General features: G+C 46.9%; 2 protein-coding genes across 4 annotated transcripts in view; one reads left to right on the forward strand and one right to left on the reverse strand.

Annotated features, from left to right (window-relative positions):
• Positions 1–1223: 1223 nt before the first annotated feature.
• Positions 1224–10916, reverse strand: LOC123362122 (phosphatidylinositol glycan anchor biosynthesis class P). 2 transcript variants are annotated; one of them, XM_045002453.1, is made up of 5 exons: positions 10483–10916; positions 8677–8776; positions 3851–3923; positions 3154–3272; positions 1224–2075 (listed from the first exon to the last, which is right to left on the reverse strand). In XM_045002453.1, the coding sequence occupies exons 2-5, from the start codon at positions 8756–8758 to the stop codon at positions 1945–1947; spliced, it is 405 nt and encodes a 134-aa protein (XP_044858388.1). In that variant the 5' UTR covers positions 8759–8776; positions 10483–10916; the 3' UTR covers positions 1224–1944. The 2 variants fall into 2 exon arrangements, with proteins under 2 accessions (XP_044858388.1, XP_044858387.1); XM_045002452.1 differs by lacking the exon at positions 10483–10916 and adding an exon at positions 9103–9271.
• TTC3 (tetratricopeptide repeat domain 3) overlaps positions 10637–22882 on the forward strand; it is a 150647-nt gene continuing 138401 nt past the window's right edge. For both annotated transcript variants that reach the window (XM_045002449.1, XM_045002450.1), the window contains exons 1-2: positions 10637–10899; positions 13094–13182. In XM_045002449.1, the coding sequence (XP_044858384.1) occupies positions 13105–13182 (78 nt within the window). In that variant the 5' untranslated portion in view covers positions 10637–10899; positions 13094–13104. The remainder of the gene's footprint in view (positions 10900–13093; positions 13183–22882) is intronic.

The raw sequence follows: 22882 nt of genomic DNA on the forward strand, positions 1-22882 counted from the left end.
AATAAAAAAGGAAGAAAAAAAGGGTTCAAACTGGAAAAAAAAAAAGTTGAGCTGTCCCAAATCAAATGCTCTACTCAAACAAATATGCCCCATGCAATCTGAGACATCAAAATGAGAGTCCAAGACTCTCTTCTTTCTTGCATATTCTGATCATCAATTAAGTAGTTAATGTTGCCATTTAAAATATAATCATTAGGCTCTGGCATTAGCATTCCAATGAGATAAGGGCAAGTTACACACTTTAGAGCTATTATTTCAGGCTATCTGCAAACTCAAGCACTTAGCTTTACATTGGTTTGTTTGGTTCAAAAATTGAGGATTTTTCTCATTGCTCTAAGAGCTGGAGATTCCTCTCCCTCCCCCCTTGCAAAAAACAAAACAAAACAAAACAAAAAATCAAAAAAATCAACCAAACAAGGAAACTTAGATTTTTGGATCACAAGTTGGGAACATCCATGTGATTGTCCAGCTATAGCAAGCTGGGATGTGGAGGAAGCACTCCCACTGAAGTTAGTAGCAGAAAATTCATTAGTTTCAATGGGATCAGTATGAGGTCCTGCATACAGAAGTTTTCCAAGATACCATTTCGTTAGAAAAGGAAATAAGGTAACTTTTTGTAACTCAAATTCTTTCCTGAAAAGAGTGACGGTATTTTTGTCTGATGTTGAGGATTTAACTATTATCACTAGTGTTTTATGATGCAATGTGTTAGGATGTGAGCTGGCGACAAATAAAATATTTCAACAACTTCTGGTGATGATTTGTCAGCAAAGTAACATGTAAGTGGAAGAATATTCTCTGTTTAAGATATTTTGGCAGTGGCTTAGAAACAATGCAGTGTACTTTGAGATTTCCTTTGAGTTTAAGAAGATGGACCTGCAGTTTTCTATGAAATTTACAGCAGTTCCATGGGTCCAGAAGAATTTTATTTTTAGTACTGTTAAGAATTGTAATTTTTTAATATTAAAGAACATTAGATGAAGGATAAGAAAGCAATTTAAGAAAAAACAACTAATATTTAAATGGGAACTTGTTTGGATTTTTCTTCATCCCCTAGCTTTTCTCCTAGTTTTGGGAAACCCTATCACTTTTAATAAGCCTAATAAGATAGGAAAACAAGGATATTCTTGATATGCAGAAATACATATCTAAAGAAAATCCACTGTGCACTGTATGTCCAAGGCAAGTAAGATACCCCTCAGAAAAATTAGAAATGCAATCAGTTTTAGACAACTAAAAACATTTTATTAATATTACTGTACAGTCACAATGCATATACTTGAATTTAGTATTACTGGTCAAAATAGCGTGGGATATTTAAGAGCACTCAATGTTGGCCTAACTCTGCTCCCACTGAATTAAGCCAAACATTGAATGTGTTGGAAAATCCCACCCTCAATGTGCAAGAAAAAAATATAGGGGTAACTGAATGGATTACTTCAGATCCAGAGCATAGCTAAACAGATTTATATGGAAGAATTCTGTTCCCAGAATGAAGTATTTTGTCGTTTAATACTGTAGGTCTCTCTACATTAAGAAATAAAACCATTTCAACAATCATCAATTTGTTTAATAAATAATAATACGTAGCTCTTAAATAACACTTTTCATCAGAAGATCTCAAAGCACTTTATAAATGTCAGTATCATATACATAGTACAGAAGGGGAAACCAAAGTAGAGTGGTGAAGTGACTTGCTCAAGGTCACCCAGCAGGCCAGTAGCAGAGCTGGGAATAGAGCCCATATCTTCTGAGTCCCGGTTCAGTGCCCTATGCCACACAGGTGAACCAGTAATAACCACAGCTTAATTTAGATACAAATTCATATATTCCAGTTGTTTAAAGAGCTAGATTTCCTAGCACTGACAAGCCTCTGACTTTTCTTACAATGTGTTTCTAAAAATTATTGTAGTAGTGTCTCATTCTAACTAGGTCTGGTTCCAATTAATTTCTGTTACAAATGCCTTTGTCAGCAAGGAAAAACATTTGGTTTACTTCACTAATGGGAATATCCCTCAATGCAGGGATTGCTTCTTCTTGAGATTTCTTCTGCTGCTGATTTTTTGCAAAGTTATCTGTAGGAAATATGACAAAAGACATTTCACTATTCCATGATTTAAAATGATGGTATAAAATGAAATACTTTGTTTTCCTGCTAGAAATAGTGTTAGACTCCTACACTTCGTCAATATAAAAGCATACTGCTCTGATTTTACATCACATTCAGCTACAATCTAATCCTATGCAACATTTAAAAGAGTGAAATTCGAGAAACAGCCCACTTTTCACATGTTTACAGCATCATTCTGGTTTTCTGAAAGTGAATAAATGTTGTTGGTAATGTCAGTTTATCTACAGTAGATTTTAACATTCTGCTCCCTCTAGCAAAGCAAGTTCCATAGTGCTGATTCAAGAAAGACTTGGGGGTAAATTCTGCCTGTGGATGTGTGCTGCTGACCCTTTTCATTCTTGACCTCAGCAGCTTTCTATCAAGTCATCAGTCTAGTCACCATCTTTACTGCAGAGTCTACACTTGGCTCTTTCCACTTCAAAGCACAGTTCAGTGGAAGCAAGTCAAAATAAGTCAATGAAGCATGCCTTAAATACTAATTTTGTTGGTTTTCATTAGAAGTGAATGGACCTGGGCCAAACGGTGCTGCCAATTGAGACAACTTAGCTTTAGCATAGACTTGGATTCTAATGATCTGGGTAATTTTTGAATTCTCTCATGTTCTTGCTCAGGAAAAGCAGTTATCAGCAAATAAAAGAAATACCATCTTGAGAAAGATGGGAAAAAATTGAGGAAGCCACCTATATTTCAAGCATTCAGAACTGTACCGGTTGTCAGAAATAAAATCCGTGGGAAAGAGTAGCAAATACTAGACTGTAATGGTTGTTCTAAAGAAGATACATTTGGAGAAAAATAAAACAGTCAAAGGTATAACTTGTAGTTATAACATTGTATTGAAATTAAGTTTGAACAAAATATATAATTGTTTATAACAGTCTGTAATACGCCAATACATTAAACATAAGTGAAAATTCAAGGCTTTGAATTTGGTTTAGTTTAGTAATGCCAGCAAGTATGTTTACGGTGATTGCCAATAACTTTTGTTGAAAGCTTAAGAACTAGACAAGAAAATTATCAACTACCTGTAATGGTGTGCATGGAGTTGAGTGGAGCAGTACTCATCATGTTAATACCAAAGAGTAGTATATAGCCAATTCCTAAAGTAACTAGAAGGTATACAGGTAAAGCAACTGCCCAGTACCTGCAGAATAAAATATTTATTTTTAAGTGACATTTCAAAAAAGAAAGTCTTTAGTAAAAAATTATTTCCAGCTCTAAATCAAGCAAGACTGTACAGAAGTAGAAACAAGTATGAATTTAAAGTGGATAGAAAAAATAGTTATCGCCAAAATCACCACACTAAAAACAGAAGACCCTGAAAATGCAGTTTATTAACTAAGGACCCATTGTGACCAGTGTGGAATAATAGCCAAATAAATGCCTTAGACAGTTTATTTGGAAATTTAATTTAATAAAATTTACCATGATATTTCAGAAAAAAAAACCTTAGTTAAACCAAGCTGCCAAATTACTTTAAGAACATGACAGATGTACTGCACTTCATTTTAGCTTGCTGATAATTTTTCAGAGTAAACTGTTGTTTGTGAAACATTACTTTACATAAATACTGCAGCTGTTTGTGAGGAGAAACATATTAAAATCTCCTTTTTCAAGTTAGATTAAATGTAAAATATTTTAAATGTAAACGGACACTGGCACAATTTTTCTGGGTATGTGTTTGTTCTTTCACATGTTTAACAGTGAATGAATTTAACCTACTTTTGAGGCCAGTATGTTAGTCCCAATGAGAATAACCAGGATTCAGGAACATACGCCCATACAAGGTATAACACTGTGCAAAAAGAGTAAAAGTTAATAGTTTGATCATAATTGTACAGTTTACATTGTTTTAAGAGACAAATTAATTCTAGATCAATATTTTTAGCACCGTCATTAGAGGATACAAATAAATTATAAAAAAATTCTCTATAGATTCCGAAAAGCATCTAAATAGGTTTACTGAAATACTGCAGAGAATGCTACCATGAACACACAAACTATGCCATAGGGATGCAAACTTTATAACTGATGATACTTTAACTCTCTTCTTCATATTTGTTTTCTAATTCCAGAATAAAATAGACAAGAATTCCTTGCATTTGTTGATTTTTAAAAAAAAGTTAAAAATTTAATTTTAAATTAATTTTAAACATTGGTATTTTAAGAACATTGGTCCAAGGTATTTCTCTAGGTTTTCAGAAATATGCACAAATGACTATGTATGTAGAACTATATGACAGCACTAAACCACAAAGGGTCTAATTCTGCAGTCAAAACTAGCAATCATGTTAATGCAGCAAAGAATCCTGTGGCACCTTGTAGACCAGGGATGGGCAAACTATGGCCCGCGGGCCGGATCCGGCCCTTCAGGGCTTTGGATCCGGCCCGCGGAATTACCCCTGGTGGTGCTGCGGGCCCGGCGCTGCTCTCAGAAGCAGCCCCCGGGCCGGGAGGCAAAGGGCTCCATGTGCGCACGCAGAGCCCTCTGCCCCCCCCCCCACCCAGGGGCCGCAGCACTTCCTGGAGTGGCGTGGGGACAGGGCAGGCATGCAGGGAGCCTGCCCTGGCCCTGGTGTGCCCCACTGCCACCCCGGAGCCACTTTAGGTAAGTGGCACCGGGCTGGAGCTCAAACCCCTCCTGTCCCCCGCCCCCCAACTTCCTGCCCTAAGCCCTCTGGCTGGAGCTCAAACCCCTCCTGCCCCCCGCCCCCCAACTTCCTGCCCTAAGCCCTCTGCCTGTACCTCGCACCCCTCCTGCACCCAACTCCCTGCCCTGAGCCCCTTTCTGCACTCCTGTGCATTCCAACCACCTGCCCTGAGCTCCCTGCTGCACCCTGCACCCCGTGCACCCCAACTCCCTGCCCTGAGCCCCATCCTGCACTCCGCACCCCTCCTGTACCCCAACCCCCTTCCCTGAGCCCCCTCTTACACTCTGCACCCCTTCTCTGCCCCAATCCCTTGTCCTGAGCCCCTTCCTCCACATCCCGCACTCCACCCCCCCTGCCCCGGCCCTGCATACAATTTCCTCACCCAGATGTGGCCCTCGCCCCAAAAAGTTTGCCCACCCCTGTTATAGACTAACAGACGTTTTGCAGCATGAGCTTTCGTGGGTGAATACCCACTTCTTCGGATGCAAGTGGTGGAAATTTCCAGGGGCAGGTATATATAAGCAAGCAAGAAGCAAGCAAGAGATAACGAGGTCAGATCAATCAGGGAGGATGAGGCCCTGTTCTAGCAGTTGAGGTGTGAAAACCAAGGGAGGAGAAACTGGTTCTGTAATTGGCAAGCCATTCACAGTCTTTGTTTAATCCTGAGCTGATGGTGTCAATTTTGCAGATGAACTGGAGCTCAGCAGTTTCTCTTTGAAGTCTGGTCCTGAAGTTTTTTTGCTGCAGGATGGCCACCTTAAGATCTGCTATTGTGTGGCCAGGGAGGTTGAAGTGTTCTCCTACAGGTTTTTGTATATTGCCATTCCTAATGTCTGATTTGTGTCCATTTATCCTTTTCCTTAGAGACTGTCCAGTTTGGCCGATGTACATAGCAGAGGGACATTGCTGGCAAATGATGGCATATATTACATTGGTGGACGTGCAGGTGAATGAACCGGTGATGGTGTGGCTGATCTGGTTAGGTCCTGTGATGGTGTTGCTGGTGTGGAAACCAACAGGACTCCACTGGCCATCACATACAGTCCCCAGCTAAAACCCCTCCAACGCATCATCAGGGATCTACAACCCATCCTGGACAATGATCCCACACTTTCACAGGCCTTGGGTGGCAGGCCAGTCCTCGCCCACAGACAACCTGCCAATCTGAAGCATATTCTCACCAGCAACTGCACACCGCACCATAGTAACTCTAGCTCAGGAACCAATCCATGCAACAAACCTCGATGCCAACTCTGCCCACATATCCACACCAGCAACACCATCACAGGACCTAACCAGTCCTGTTGGTTTCTTTCTTGGGTTTGTCTTGCAGTAGGAGGCTTCTGGGTACACGTCTGGCTCTGTTGATCTGTTTCCTTATTTCCTCGTGCGGGTACTGTAGTTTTGAGAATGCTTGGTGGAGATTTTGTAGGTGTTGGTCTCTGTCTGTGGGGTTAGAGCAGATGCGGTTGTACCTCAGTGCTTGGCTGTAGACAATGGATCTTGCTGCCCTGCCACCCCCACCAACATGATACAGTTCTGCGGCGATCTGGAAGCCTACTTTCGCCGTCTCCGACTCAAAGAATACTTTCAGGACAACACTGAACAGCGCACTGATACACAGTTACCCTCCCACCAACAGCACAAAAAGAAGACAGACTGGACAGTCTCTAAGGAAAAGGATAAATGGACACAAATCAGATATTAGGAATGGCAATATACAAAAACCTGTAGGAGAACACTTCAACCTCCTTGGCCACACAATAGCAGATCTTAAGGTGGCCATCCTGCAGCAAAAAAACTTCAGGACCAGACTTCAAAGAGAAACTGCTGAGCTCCAGTTCATCTGCAAATTTGACACCATCAGCTCAGGATTAAACAAAGACTGTGACTGGCTTGCCAATTACAGAACCAGTTTCTCCTCCCTTGGTTTTCACACCTCAACTGCTAGAACAGGGCCTCATCCTCCCTGATTGATCTAACCTCGTTATCTCTTGCTTGCTTCTTGCTTGCTTATATATACCTGCCCCTGGAAATTTCCACCACTTGCATCCGAAGAAGTGGGTATTCACCCACGAAAGCTCATGCTGCAAAACGTCTGTTAGTCTATAAGGTGCCACAGGATTCTTTGCTGCTTCTACAGAACCAGACTAACACGGCTACCCCTCTGATACTTGACAATCATGTTAATGAGTAATTTGACTACACAAGGATAGCAAGATTTAGCCATTAAACACCCTGCCCCCAGCAAACCCAATGAACTCCCAAAATGAGAAGTTTGTGGAGTACCAAATTTATTTTTAGTGGAATTCCACACATCTTGAATGAGATTTTCTTTTTTAAATACTTCAGTTCTTCACTATAGTATGCCACTTAAGGGGCTATCACAATAGAAATGATAAAATGTAAAGACCCAAAACAGGGATTAGGATAGCATTATACTAGGTACTATACAAACAAACACGCAATGACAGGTCTTGCCCCAGAGAGCTCAAAATCTAGTATTCTGGCAAGTGAGTAAACAAAAAAATGGGGAATTGGTGGGGAAGAATAAAGTAACAGAGTCACACTAGTCCCAACAGTCACAAAACTGAAACAAGAGTTACAACAACCTAGTACTTGAAGAAATGTTTTTAAACATGCATATTTTACTGAAAATATATTTAGAATGGGAGTAAATTTGGTCTTACCGATTTCAATGCCAATGAAGTATTAATTCAAAAATATTTCTCTTAAGAGGAACAGTAAGGTCAATTTTGGCTCAAAAGTTAAGGTATTACAATATCTTAGATCAACAGAACAGTTACTAGCAAGAGGATACGGAAGATGGAATCCCAGAGTAGAGTTTTGTGCGAACACCCTTGGAGTGGAGCCCTCCTTAGCTCCATCCATGCTGAGCTGCTTGAATTGGGAAGGGTTCTGGGATTCCTACAGCCAGGTGCATTTCTGTCCCTGAAATCTCTGGTGTTCCATTTTTCATCTCCGTCTTTGATATGCTAATTTTGAAGTCCCAGAACTATCAACTGTTGGGAAAGAAGGAGCACTCCTTCGCTATTTAGTTTTCCCCACCCAAAAGCCTTATACTTGCTGCAAGGGAGTATGGACTCTTTGTACTCCACTCCTTACCCAGTGAGTATCTTCAGCACCTTCCTCTGTTGTGGCTCATCATTGCTGAAAGCAGCAGCACAGTGAAACTGACGTGATTCTTGTCAGCCTTTATCGAGTATCAGTCCCTAGCTTCAGAATTTGTGTTTTGCACCTTTAACTTCTACACAGGTCACAAAGTGCCAACTGTGTACACACATCATATGCTGTACATTCAGCCTACTGGAAAGACTTTCAACTAACTCCCTGAAATATAGCTGTCCCCTCAGCACAATCAGCTATGTGGCCACCAGCAGCAGTATCAGGGAGAACAAAATCCAAAAGGATAATACAAGGGAGAACTGACAAGACTTGGATTACCCCACAAAGTTGCAAAATGTTTTTAATAACAGTTCAGAGAGACAAGCTTGGGAAGTAATAACTTTTATTGGACCAACTTCTGTTGGTGAAAGAGAGAAGCTTCTGAGCTTGGTGAGAGAGAAGCATTAGATCCCAGTTTAAGCTCAGAAGCTTGTCTCTCTCACCAACAGAAGTTGGTCCAATAAAAGCTATTGCCTCGCCCATCTTGTCCCTCTAATATCCTGGGCCCAACACAGCTACAACACTGCAAATAATAGTTCAATCCTTCTTTACAACTAATATAATTTTTATTACTTGAGAAGTATTAACACAGAGTTAATCTTTTTTTAAAACTTCTATATCTTACTAGAGGCACTATTGTACAGTATTCATTTCTGCCTCTTAATACAGCAAATACATGTAGCACTTTACTCAGAAAGCAAACATACTTACTAAAGCCAAACTGGGAGCCTAAGAAAAGAACAAATCCATATATTGCTCTTTCAGGCAATGGGGCTGGAGAGTTTTCAACCATGTTAGTCTTCTTTTTAAACTGAGAAAAATAAATTAATTACAAGAAGCTATTAGCTACACATCACCTTAGAGTAGGGTTGCCAACTTTCTAATGGCACAAAACCAGAACTTGCCCCACCCCTTCTCTGAGGCTCTGCCCCCGCTCACTCCATTCCCCCTTCCCTCCATCTCTCACTCTCCCCCACCCTCACTCACTTTCGCCAGGCTGGGACAGGAGGTTGGGGTGCGGGCTCTGGCTGGAGGGCTCTGGGGTGGGGCTGGGTATGAGGGATTTGGGGTGGAGGAGGGGGTTCTGACCTGGTGCAGAGGTTTGGGGTACAGAAGGGGGTGAGGGGCACCACTTACTTCAGATGGCTCCTGGAAGCCAGCATATCTGGCTCCTAGGTGCAGGGGCGGCCACAGGGGTTCTGTGCGCTGCCCGCAGCTGTCGCCCCCACAGTTCCCGTTGGCCACGGTTCCTGGCTAATTGGAGCAGCAGAGCTGGCGCTCGGGGCAGGGCCAGCATGCAGAGCCCCCATGGCCGCCCCTGCACATAGGGGAGACACATGCCAGCCGCTTCCAGAAGCCGCACTGAGTCAGGGAGCCTGCTTTAGTCCCGTTGCACTGCCAACCAGACTTTTAGCAGCTCGTCAGCTGTGCTGACTGGAGCCACCAGGGTCCCTTTTCAACCATTCTGGTTGAAAACCGGATGCCTGGCAACTCTACAATAGATATTTTATAGGTTTCCAAGAGGTTGAGAAACCTGTGAATATGATATTCCTCTCACTGTCATCTTCGTTGTGGCTGTGGGGAATGGGAATCAAGTAGTTTGTTCCTGGGGCAATGTGGGTAGACCCATATTACTAGTATCAGAGGGGTAGCTGTGTTAGTCTGGATCTGTAAAAAGCGCCAAAGAATCCTGTGGCACCTTATAGACTAACAGAAGTATTGGAGAACAAGCTTTTGTGGGTCAATACCAACTTCATCAGGTGTGTCTGACGAAGTGGGTATTCACCCACGAAAGCTCATGCTCCAATACTTCTGTTAGTCTATAAGGTGCCACAGGACCCTTACTACTAGTGATACCTGGCTCCTGGCAGGGGAACCTGCAGTCTAACTGGATTAGTAGTTGCTGGCATGGACAAGACGACGGGGCTTGAAAGAAGCAGTATTTCCTGCTCATCTCAGTACCAAGCACGTGGTTGGGCAGAGGCTGCCCCTGCCGGGGCGAAGACCCGTGCGGAGCCCGGGTTTCCTTGCAGCGGAGTCGGGCACCCAAAAGACGCCTCACTCCACTGCGGGGCAGAGCACGGCCCGTGGGTGTCAACCCCCGGCGCCTTTCGGACCAGCCGCGACCCTCCTCGCCCTCAGGGCGGAGACGGGCTGAGACCGAGGCAGGCCCTCGAGTCAATCCAACGACAACGCGACACCGGGGCCTTCGCCCCACCCCCCGCTCCGGGGCACTTCGCCGCGGCCAGCGCCAGGAGAGACCCCGGTGCCTCCCGCGGGGGGCGGGAGCGGGAGCCGCACTCGCCCCCACACCGCGGGCGCCGGAGGCTCTCGGTGCCCTGGAGGCGGCGAGGCCCGCAGCACTTGGGCGTCTCCTCCCACCCCCGTGAAAGCGGCGCCCGCGCGGCGCCGCGCTCAGTGCGGCCCCTTGACACCCCGGGGGAGAAGCAGCAGCAGCAGCAGCACCGGGCCGGGCTGGCGCCTCCGGGTCTCCCGCTCTGCCCAGCCCCCGCTCACCTCTCCCCGGCCTGCTCCGCGCGCAGCCCGGGACTCCGCAGGCCCCGGGAGGAAGGGGGAGGGGCGCCCAGCCCATGACGCATCCAGAGCGCAACGCAACGCAGCTTCTCTCTGCGCGCATGCGTGGCGACCCGACGGACGTGAGCTGGCGAAGCCGTCGGCACCGCTTCCCGCGGGCGGGGTCTTTCCCAGCGAGCGCGAGGAACCGTCGGCGTGCGCCTCTTCCTCTCGCGCAGCCTGTCCCAGGGGCCCGTTTCCCGTTCTCGAATCCCTGACGTCAGAAGGCAGCCAGCCAATAGACGGTCTGGGAGGAAGTGGCTGGTTGGTGTGAGGTTCCGCGCGTTGGCGGTGGCGCGGGACCGTGCGGCTGAGCAGGACGCGGGCGGTGTCGTTGCTCTCGGGGCTCGTCTCGGCCTGGTGAGCGAGGGAGCGTTGCAAGGGGGCGCGCCTGGGGTGGCGGTTGAACGATCGTTTCTGGGCTCGCGCTGCCCCCACTGCCTCTCCACGTGGCGGCGGGGGGGGGGGTCACAGGGCGCCCTCGGCTTCGCCTCCCCCCCCCCCGGTGGTGCTGTCCGCCAGGGGTGCCCCAGCGAGGAGGCGGCAGGAGCCCGCAGTCTCCGTCCGCCCGGGCTCCGGCGAGTCCCGCTCGCTCCCCTCGCGCACCCCAGAGCCCCTGCGGCGGCGCCAGGCCGCGTCCGGTCGCGGGGAGAGGCCGCCGGGGCGCTCGGTCGCTGCCGCGTTGGCCTCAGGAGCTTCCGGCGCCCCCGTTTGCGAAAACTTGGGCGAAGTGAACGAAGTGTCACGTGAGGCGGCGTCCAGCCCCCCCGCGAACAGGGGCCCGGCCTCCGCGCCCCGGGCTTCACCAGCCTCCGCGCCACCGGGCCGGGCGGGCGGGCGTCCCTGGGGTGACTGACCGCCGTGAAGAGCTGGCGGTGGCTGCACTAACGTGTGTCCGTCTCCTGTGAAACGGGGTTGGCGGCTTAGCTCTGCGAGGGCTTCGATCAGCCCTAGTTAGCTTCGGGTCACAAGCGCCAAGACATGAGCGCAGGCTGCTTCCGTTGCCCCGTACTGAAATGGACAATGCCTGGGGTCTACCCTGTGGTAAAAAGACTAGAGGGAGGCGCCCCTCTGGGGAAACACGCAGCCCAGCCTGGAGCAGGCTGCCAAGTCAGACAAAGGAACTTGGGAATCCTGAACACACAGAGTCTCTGGAATGGATAAAATTGAACCAGGGAGCGTAGGTGAGACACTCACGGTCTGGAGAGCTCAGTCTGTCAGGAAGGCAGCAGTTACAGGGGGGCAACCTGTCTCACCCTGGCCAAGCTTGGGGTACCTGGGTTAAGCAGAACCTCCATAAACAGGCAAGGGTGGGCTGGGTTTAGGTAGGAAATATATGTATAGGCTTTTTTTTATTTAAAACCCTATTCTCTCTCCTTATTACATTTCTGTGAATGAATAAATCACTTGTTTCTGAAGAATGTGTCCTGAACCACTGTATTTCATATTAGTCACAAGCTCCCAGAGAGGAGTCTAGTTAAATCCAGTTGCACAAGCTGAGCTACACATGACTGGTAAATGAGGGATGTTGTAGCCTGTCTCAAGTGATCCTGTCTAAAGTAGTGTGAATTGTGGGGTTCTGCTCTGGGAGAAGTGCAGGTAGAGGCTTGCTACTTGGAAGACGTGCCCATGGACAGTTTGCCTCTGAACCAAACCAAAAGCATTTTATGAATTTGTGTTAGTATTCATAGTTGTCTGTGATCAGTGAAGAAAGCACAGGCTGTAAAACGCGAACGACAAAGTGTTTTGGGTCAGTTTTGGCATGGAGAGACAAATTTCTGTGAAGTTGACCGTTCTCTGTGGTCCAGTACATAAAACTTTCCCAAGTCATGAAGCTTACAAAAATCTTGACAACAGGCTGCTGGTGTGCTGAGGCCACATATGATCATGCTGACCAATATTGTCTCCCGGTTTCCTGTGTTCTCCCATCGGTCTATCCATCTCTTGTCTCTAGTTTTATACTTAGATTGTAAGCTCTTTGGCACAGGGGTTGTCTTTATTCTGTATTTGTACAGTGCTTAGTCCTGATCTGTGACTGGGACTCCTCAAATAATAACACTGGTTATCTGGAATTCTAAACCAAGGAACAGCAACCTTTCAGAAGTGTTGTGCCAAGTCTTCATTTATTCACTCTAATTTAAGGTTTCGCGTGCCAGTAATACATTTTTATGTTTTTAGAAGGTCTCTTTCTATAAATCTATAAAATATAACTAAACTATTGTTATAAGTAAAGTAAATAAGGTTTTTAAAATGTTTAAGAAGCTTCACTTCAAATTAAATTAAAATGCAGAGCCCCCCAGACCGGTGGCCAGAACCCAGGCAGTGTGAGTGCCACTGAAAATCAGCTCATGTGCCGCCTTCGGCACGCGTGCCATAGGTTGCCTACCCCTGTTCTAGACAATCCTGAGTGGAAAGCTAAAATTCACAGCTGAATGGATCATTTCCCCTCACATTAGGTTATAACTTGATTTTGCAGACATTCTAAGCACTCTCAGAGGAATATACAAATTGAGGGTTTTTTTTCTAATGCATTTCTGGTTTTATTTTCCCCCAGGGACATGCGCTATGGAAGTAACTACATTGGACTCAGACTTCAGTGGAATCACTTTTTATGGTGGTTGTGCTAAACAATGCTGTGAATTGGTAAGTAACTATTAATATCTAAGGGATTGACAGGATGTCTAATGCAGATTCTTATTTAGGTGGTCTGCACACTGATTTTGTACGTGAATAACGGTCAGGGTGTAGGTTGTTGGGCTTTTTTTTAACTTAAATCATTATACTGGTATGGTACCTAATCAGAACACAGTTATACTTACATGAAGATGATCTATACCAGTATAGATTATTCCCCTTCCACTTTGGAAATAAACTATATGAGTGTATCAGAGGGTATCTGGCCCTCAGAAGGAGTCAGGGGCTCTGCTTATCTCTCACAGGCTGCACTAGGGTGGATGAGGCAACTCAGGTTCATCTGGCTTGCTGAGTAATTGGGAGGCATTTAATTAAGCAGTGAAGCACCTGGGTGTGATAAAGAAAGCAATTCCCAGAGGTGATGGGAATCCAATGAAGGAAACCTGGAAAGAATGCTCTTCAGTGGGAGAGTTTCTGGAAGGAAGGGACTGTGAATGATTAGGCTCAGAGAAACCTGGCTCCTGTGAAAGACTTCAACAGGCAGAAGCCCTGGAAAAGAGAAATTAGACGTTGTCCTGGGGAAAGGTCTTGACCCAAGAGAAGAGACCCTCCCCCAGTTAGTAAGAAGAGGCCCTGGACTCTAGAAAAGGGTTCTATGTCATGAAGGCCTTACTAGTAAGGGACGTGGGACATAACTGGGTTGACAAACTAATACTGACTCAGCCCTTGCACCTACCTACTAGAGATGCTGAAGTGGAGACCTATTTGTGGGGTATTCCACCTTTTGGGGTTGAATAAACTAGGCCCCTGAAGGGATGATGTTGAATATATGCATCACATTGGACTTCATAAAACCTTCATTCAGGGAAACTGAGGCAGAGACACAATGGTGGGGCTGCATTGGGCTGCCAGGGGATACTGTAGGGTGAGGGCCCTTGTTATGGTATGGTACTAGAAGTGGGGTATGAGGCCCCCTCCCATCATGTAGGGATGATAACACGGAGCGATGCTAACACTCATCTTGAGTGAACGATGTCGTATATTCTGGATCTGCAGAAGGAGCAGCAGTGACAACTCAAGGAGCACTTGTCACAGGCTTGGCAGGGAGCCCAGCAGTCCACGTAGGCCCAGCTGTCTCAGACACTGAAGGGGGAAAAGTCAGATGGTCCTGCTAAGGGAGTGCAAGTACTGTGGGCAAGAGGGGCATGCAAGTTGGGTTTGCCCCTGGAGCAACAAGGGAGATTACTGGCTGATGCAAAGTATTGTGGTGCACCCAGAAGGGCTGGGTCATAAAGGATGCCTAGTCTCAGATGCAAGAGACCCTGATGTCTCTTAAAGAGACTGACAAAACACAGTTTTTGGCCAAGAAGAGTGATTGTCCTAGGGTTAATGTGCTTGAAATGTGGAGAACTGGGGCATGTAAAGAGAGATTGCCTGGCAAGAACTTTGAACTGTAAACAGAGGGGACCTCCCAGTGGGGATGCATGAAGTTGCATGTGTAACGGGAAACTCACAGTATAGAAGCCAGGGCTAGAGCTTGACCAGAGGGTTCACCCTCCCCCTACTCTGATTTATTGGGGATACAGTGATTTCTCTTGTAGCCACAGGGCAGAAGAACAGAAGTTTTGAAGGGCTCGATGATCCCAGCACTTGCCGGGAAAGAAAGAAAGGGCCCCAGGCTGAGGAAGCTTGGGGGGCAATATCAGCCTAGGTCCCAAAGTTCCTAGAGTCCCAGGGAGTATGTGGGGCAAGAATGCAAATCAGATGGTGAAGCAGTTATCCAGTTTGCAGGTGCAAATGTAGGTTTTCCTGGCAAAATTATTTGAGCAAGGGAAGCAAGCCCATCAACTGACAGGTAGGTTGGGCTAGTAGCAGGTAGTGAGGGAAATTATTTAGTCTGGTCTTGGATTAAAGTGTTTGAAAGGGAATGGAGCCTTACTCAGGAGACGCATTGTGTTAGCACTCAAGAAGCCCAACAGGTAAGAGTGCAGTGCCAACACTTGGATGGGCAGACAATGTTTAAAATACTGAAAGCTTTGAAAGACAGTAAACCAGAATAAGATGTCAAAGGCCAGACGCTGCCTGACCAGGAGAGACTGTTCACAGCGGTGGCCAATACGCAAGGCTGAGAAATCCTGACTCTTTTTTTTTTTAGGAGGGAAGCAGGGCTCAGAGATGGGGTAGCTTAAGACAAGAGTCCAAGCGACAGTATTACTGGGGATGACTGGTCAGGAAAGCAAATATATACTCAAGGCTGAAAGCGGATGCAAAGGAGTCTGAGTACAGGTCTCTTCTTGCCACTTTAGAGGTGAGAGTAGTGCATGTGAAAAGTTGTGAAGTTCCAAGTCTAAGAATAATAGAATCATGGAAGATTAGGATTGGAAGAGACCTCAGGATGTCATCTAGTCCAACCCCCTGCTCACAGTAGGACCAACCCCAACTAAATCATCCCAGCCAGGGCTTTGTCAAGCTGGGCCTTAAAAACCTTGAAGGATGGAGGAGATTCCACTACCTCCCTAGGTAACCCATTCCAGTGCTTCACCATCCTCCTAGTGAAATAGTTTTTCATAATATCCAACCTAGACCTCCCCACTGCAACTTGAGATCATTGGTCCTTGTTTTGTCATCTGCCACCACTGAGAACAGCCAAGCCCCATCTTCTTTGGAACTCGCCTTCAGGTAGTTGAAGACTACTATCAAATCCTCCGCTCACTTTTTTTTTTTTTCCTGCGGACTAAAGAACCCCAGTTCCCTCAGCCTCTCCTCATAAGTAACGTGCCCCAGTCCTCTTACCATTTTTGTTGCCATCCGCTTGACTCTCTCCAATTTGCCCACATCATTTCTGTAGTGGGGGGCCCAAAACTGGACACACTACTCCAGATGTGGCCTCACCAGTTCCAAATAGAGGGGAATAATCACTTTCCTCTGTCTGCTGGCAATGCTCCTACTAATGCAGCCCGATATGCCATTAGCCTTCTTGGCAACAAGGGCACACTGTTCATTGATATCCAGCTTCTCATCCACTGTAATCCCCAGGTCCTTTTCTGGAGAACTGCGCTTAGCCAGTCGCTCCCCAGCCTGTAGCAGCGCATGGGATTCTTCTGTCCTAAGTGTAGGACTCTGCACTTGTCCTTGTTGAACCTCATCAGATTTCACTTCATCAGATTTCTTTTAGCCCAATCCTCCAATTTGTCTAGGTCACTCTGGACCCTATCCCTACCCTCCAGCATATCTACCTCTCCCCCCAGTTTAGTGTAATCTGCGAACTTGCTGAGGGTGCAATCCATCTCATCATCCAGATCATTAATGAAGATGTTGAATAAAACTGGCCCCAGGACAGACCCCTGGGACACTCCGCTTGATACCAGCTGCCAACTAGACATTGAGCTGTTGATCACTACCCATTGAACCTGACGATCTATCCAGCTTTCTATCCACTTTATAGTCCATTCACCCAATCCATACTTTTTAAACTTACTGGCAAGAATACTGTGGGAGACCATATCAAAAGCTTTGCTAAAGCCAGGATATATTGCGTCCACCACTTTCCCCATATCCACAGAACCAGTTATCTCATCATAGAAAGCAGTCTGGTTGGTCAGGCATGACTTGCCCTTGGTGAATCCATGTTAACTGTTCCTGATCACCTTTCTCTCTTCCAAGTGCTTCAAAATGGATTCCTCAAGGACCTGCTCCATGATTTTTCCAGGGACTGAGGTGAGACTGACTGGTCTGTAGTTCCCCAGATTCTCCTTCTTCTCTTTTTTTTAAAAAGATGGGCACTATATTTGCCTTCTTCCAATTGTCCGGGACCTGATTGTCACGAGTTTTCAAAGATAATGGCTCTGCAATCACATCAGCCAACTTCCTCAGCACTCAGGTGCATTAGATCTGGCCCCATGGACTTGTGCATGTCCAGCTTTTTTAAATAGTCCTTAACCTGTTCTTTCACCAATGAGGACTGCTCATCTTCTCCCCATATTGTGCTGCCCAGTGCAGCAGTCTGGGAGCTGACCTAGTCTGTGAAGACCGAGGGGGGGAAAGCATTGAGTACTTCAGCTTTTCCCACATAATCTGTCACTAGGTTGCCTATCCCCATTCAGTAAGGATCCCACACTTTCCCTGACCACCTTCTTGTTGCTAGCATACCTGTAGAAACCTTTCTGGTTACCCTTCGTATCCCTTGCTAGCTGCAACTCCAATTGTGCGTTTGCCTTTCTGATTACACCCTTGTATGCTAGAGCAATATTTTTATACTCCTCTCTAGTCATCTGTCCAAGTTTCCACTTCTTGTAAACTTCCTTTTTGTGTTTAAGCTCACAGATTTCACTGTTAAGTCAAGCTCGTCACCGGCCATATTTGCTATTCTTTCTGCACGTCAGGATGGTTTGTTCCAGCACCCTCAATAAGGCTTCTTTAAAATACAGCCAGCTCTGCTGGACTCCTTTCCCCTTCATATTAGCCTCCCAGGGAATTGTGCCCATCAGTTCCCTGAGGGAGTCAGTCTGCTTTTCTGAAGTCCAGGGTCTGTATTCTGCTGCTCTCCTTTCTTTTGTCAGGATCCTGAATTAGACCATCTCGCAGTCACTGCTGCCCAGGTTGCCACCCACTTCTATGTCCCCTACCGATTCTTCCTTGTTTGTGAGAAGCAGGTCAAGAGGAGCACGGCCCCTGGTTGATTCCTCAAGCACTTGCTCCAGGAAGTTGTCCCCAGCACTCTTCAAAAACTTCCTGGATTGCCTGTGCATTGCTGTATTGCTCTCCTAGCAGATGTCAGAGTGATTGAAGTCCCCAATGAGAACTAGGGCCTGCGATCTGGAAACTTCTGTTAGTTGTCTGAAGAAAGCCTCGTCTGGTGGTCTGTAGCAGACGCCTACCACGATATCACCCTTTTTGCTCTCGCCTCTAAACTTAACCCAAAGACTCTCAACAGGCTTTTCTCCAGTTTCATACTGGAGCTCTGAGCAGTCATACTGCTCTCTTACATACAGTGCAACTTCTCCATCTTTTCTCCCCCTCCTGTACTTCCTGAACAGTTTATACCCATCCATGACAGTGCTCCAGTCGTGTGTGTTACCCCACCGAGTCTGTGTTCCTTGACTGTGCCAGGGCTTCCAATTCTTCCTGTTTATCAGACTTTTTGCGTTCGTGTACAGGCGCCTAAGATAACTAGCCGATTTTCCTACTTTTTCAGTATGAATCGGGAGGCCTCCTCTGTTGCACTCTCCTCCTTGTGTTTTCTCCCAGTATCCCACTTTCCCACTTACCTCAGGGCTTAGGTCTCCATCCCCCAGTGAACCTAGTTTAAAGCCCTCCTCACTAGGTTAGCAAGCCTGTCTGCAAAGATGCTCTTCCCTCTCTTTGTTAGGTGGATCCCATCTCTTCCTAGTAGTCCTTCTTTGTGCAACAACATCCCATGGTTGAAGAATCCAAACCCTCTCTCCAACACCACCTGCACAACCACGCATTTATCTCCACAATTCAATGGTCTCTACTTGGACCTTTTCCTTCAACAGGGGAGGATGGACAAGAACAAAACTTGCACCTCAAACTCCTTTATCCTTCCCAGAGCCACATAGTCTTCAGTGACCCACTCAAGCCTGAAAACGGTTTCTTACCACTATCAGCATTGGGGGTTCATGGTTTCTCCTCTTGCTTCTTCTGGAGGTCACATGCTGCCAATTTTCTTCCCCGTTCTGCAGTGCCCTCTCTGATTCTTCAGCATGCTGTGCCTGCAGTACCAAACGCTGACTTCTATCCAGGAAAACCTTCATTTTCTTGGATGCAATGCAGGGTTGATACTTGGGTCTCTAGTCCTTTAACCTTCTCTTCCAAGTTGGATCCCAGCTTGCACTTTGTACAGACGAAGTCACTTCTGTTCTCTGGGAGAAAGACAGACAAACATGGCACATCCCATGCAGGTCACAACAGCTGATCACTCACTATCCATAATGTCTTCCTTCTTGGAGCCTCTTCTGTGAGCAGTAAATACAACATCTGAAGCCTGAAAGGCCAAAAAAAACCCACTGTGGGAACTCGCCCCAGGAGAACTCCCAGGCAAACTCCATCTTGTTCAGGTTTACTGTCTTCCAAAGCTTGGAGTATTTTTAAATATTGTCTGCCCATCCAAGTGCTGGCGCTGCACCTTTACCTGTTGGGCCTCTTGGGTGCTAATATGAAAAGTTTCTCCTGAGTAAGACTCCATTCCCTTTCAAGCATTTTAATCCAAGAAGTTCCAGGATGATAGTCACCAGGCAGCTAAGGGGAAGAGGAAACTGGTTGACAGGAGAAGTTCCTGGGAGCTGAAACAGGAAGAACCCGGGCTAGGACTATAGAAGTGGGTCTCAAACTTTTTTACTGGCGACCCCTTTCACACAGCAAGCCTCTGAGTGGGACCCCCCAATAAATTAAACACACTTTTTAATATATTTAACAGCATTATACATGCTGGAGGCAAGCGGGGTTTGGGGTGGAGGTGACAGCTCGCGACCCCCCTCAGGGGTCCCGACCCCCAGTTTGAGAACCCCTGAACTATAGCTCTCTATGGAGGCTTTTCACAAAGGGCAGTTGGATAGAATTAATGTGAGTGACAGATGACATCGACCAGCCAAAACAGGAAGTGAAAGACACTATGGACAGACAGTACAGCACCACACAGAAGGATTTGAAGCAGCTACTGCATCTGGAATAGAAAAGGGCAGACAAGCTCTATGAGGCTTCTTGGCCAATGGCAGGATACGGGTGCCAGTCTCCCTGTGGCCGAGCAGCTGCTTTCGGATGTGAGGCTAAGGCTGTGGCTACACTTAGCACTTCAAAGCGCTGCAGCGGTAGCGCTCCCGCGGCAGCGCTTTGAAGCGCTAAGTGTAGTCAAAGCGCCAGCGCTGGGAGAGAGCTCTCCCAGCGCTGTCTGTACTCCACCTCCCTGTGGGGAATAACGGACAGCGCTGGGAGCCGCGCTCCCAGCGCTGGGGCTTTGACCACACTGGCGCTTTGCAGCGCCGCAATTTGCAGCGCTGGAGAGGGTGTGTTTTCACACCCTGCTGCAGCGCTGCAAATTTGTAAGTGTAGCCAAGCCCAAAAAGTGGGAAATGAAGAAAGGAAGAAAAGAGGCTGCTAAAGGATCAGCTTCAGTCTGCACATAGCAAAGCAGGCTGGAGTCTCCCAGCTCCAAGAAGAACTAGACAAGTTTACTGAGGAGTTAAAGGAGAAGAAAGAGAGTTTCCCACAACTACAGATGGTGAAGGATGCTTTTTTCATTATCGGGGCCAAGAGTGAGGTGATACGGCAGAGGAAAGACTAAGAGCTGAAATCTCTGCAGCATTGTAACCTGAAACTGAAAAGGAGCTACAGACAGCTATGTGGAATGTCTGTGAGGTCCAGGGCCAGATGGCATTGCAAGCTTCCATAGAGCGATCGCCATTCGCTTCTCCACTCTGAATGGGTCTCATTTTTGTGTTGCTGTGCTTCAGGGCAGGCGAAAGCTCTGCACAAAGTTCCTGGAATGTGGCCTTCTGCATTCCAAAGTTCTGCAGCCACTGCTTGTCATCCCATAGCTGTGTAACGATATGATCCCACCAGTCAGTGCTTGTTTCCCGGGAGCAGAAACAGTACTTAGCTGTGTCCAGTTGATGCACTACTGCCATCAGCAACTGTGAATTGTTTCACTCGAAGGCTTACAGCGGGGCTGCTTGGATGACATTGCAATGTTCTGCGATGGTGGGTCCTGTCTCGGCTCTGGAAATACTGCAGCATAAGATGTAAGGTGTTTTGTAATGCTCACAACAAGAGTGCACTGCTGAGCGGGTTCCATGCTTATCAGGCTGTGGTGTCCATGCGGCTAACCCAGGCTTCTGAAAAAAGGTGTGAAAAAACCTTGGTTTGTTTGTCGTTGATATTAGGGAGGGAAGGAGGAAGATGCATCATAAGAGGCTAACGCCACGTTCCCATTATAACCTGTGACAATGTTTTGGTTACATGAAGCATTGCAAGTCCTACCCAAAATCCCATTTGCCTATTTGCACTGTGGGATAGCTACCCACAGTGCAGTGCTCCGTGCATCGATGCAAGCGCGGCTAACCAGGATGCACTCCGCTGACGCAATGAGCATAGGGTGGACACACAAGATCGACTAGCTTAATTTGGAAGCTCTATGTTGACTTTCATAAAGTCAGCTTAACTTTGTAGTGTAGACATGGCTAGAGCTCTTCTGCAGGTCTGGGAAACATTTGTAGGGCCTGGCTACACTTAAAGATGTTGAGTGCTGGGAGTTAAACCAGCCTTCAGAGACAGCAGGAGGGAAAACACTGCCATGTGTTCACACTGTCAGCTGCAACCACAGTGGCGTGGCCACATTAGCAGCTCTTGTAACACCACAGAAAGCAGTGCATTGTAGTAGCTATCCCAGTGTGCAAGTGACTGCAGTGTGCTTTTCAAGAGGAGGTGGTGGAGTGTGACAGAGCATGTGTTGTGTATATGTGGGGGGAGAGACAGTGTGTTTTGGGGGGCAGAGTGTGTGTCAGCATGCTGTCTTGTACGTTCAGACAGCAGCAGACCCTTCTCCCCCACCCCTGCCTCTCTCTCACATGCACGCATGCACAAATATTGCCTCAGCGGTAGCAGCAGCATTCCACAATAATGGTTTGCTTTGTGTCCTGGAGCAGATAAGCATGCCGGCTGTCAGAAATGGAGATTTGAAAGGGGATAGCCACATGCCTGCAGCCTAGTTCAAAACAATGATCAGAGTGGCCACTTGACTTCAGGGGATTATGGGATGTTTCCAGAGGCAGTCACAGCGCAGTAATGCAACACATCCACACTGACACCCGGGCGTTTCAGCCTGGGCGCAGCAAGCTTTATGTGTCTTGTGGAGGTGGATTACGAGGAGCGCTCCAACTGCAGCATCCAGGCGCTCTAAGTGCCTTGCCATTGTGAACACCTCAGGAGTTAGGATGCCCGGGACTGATTTAATGTGCTCTAACTTGCAAGTGTAGTCAAGCCCTTAAAGTGTTACAGCTAAATACAAGGTGGAATAGATTGTTTAGTGTAAGTAGTTAAAACATTTCAAGGGACCATTCAAGGTGAAGTGGCCTGTTAACACCCCCCCAGTCATGGGGAGGTGGAAAGGCAGCTTGTTTTGTGGTTGGTAATGGGTTATAAATGGTTGAAATGAGCCATAAATTCAGTGTCTCTACTCAGTCCAGTCTATTCAGTAACTAAAGGTTACAGACTTTTGAAGGTGTTGTGCAGATTTCCTATGAGAATAAGAACTGAGGGCTTGGCTACACTTGCAGATGTAGAGCGCTTTGAGTTAAACCAGCCTTCGGAGAGCGCAGTAGGGAAAGTGCTGCAGTCTGTCCACACTGACAGCTGCAAGCGCACTGCGTGGCCACATTTGCGGCACTTGCAGCGTCATTGGGAGCGGTGCATTATGGGCAGCTATCCCAGCATTCAAGTGGCTGTAATGTGCTTTTCAAATGTGGGGGGTGGGGTGGACTGTGAAAGGGAGTGTGTGTGTATGTGGGCAGAGGGAGAATGGGTTTTTGGGGTGCTCAGTGTCAGCATGCTGTCTTGTAAGTTCAGGACCCCCCCTGCCCCTCTCTCTCTCTCTCTCTCTCTCACACATACTGATAGCAAGCAACATTCCTAAGTAATGTTTGCTTTGTCTCGGAGCAGATAAGCATGACGGCTGTCAGAAACGGAGCTTTGAAAG

Source organism: Mauremys mutica, chromosome 1 (genome assembly GCF_020497125.1).
Source record: "Mauremys mutica isolate MM-2020 ecotype Southern chromosome 1, ASM2049712v1, whole genome shotgun sequence".
Lineage (NCBI taxonomy): Eukaryota > Metazoa > Chordata > Testudines > Geoemydidae > Mauremys > Mauremys mutica.

Bases quoted from the DNA above. Each gene is read 5' to 3' on its own strand.
- LOC123362122 (XM_045002453.1), bottom strand. From the start codon at position 8,758: ATGGTTGAAAACTCTCCAGCCCCATTGCCTGAAAGAGCAATATATGGA. The intron at 3,924-8,676 runs GTAAGTATGTTT...CTTTTTGCACAG, and splicing joins AGGCTCCCAGTTTGGCTTTA to TGTTATACCTTGTATGGGCG. The intron at 3,273-3,850 runs GTAGGTTAAATT...TTTATTCTGCAG, and splicing joins CTAACATACTGGCCTCAAAA to GTACTGGGCAGTTGCTTTAC.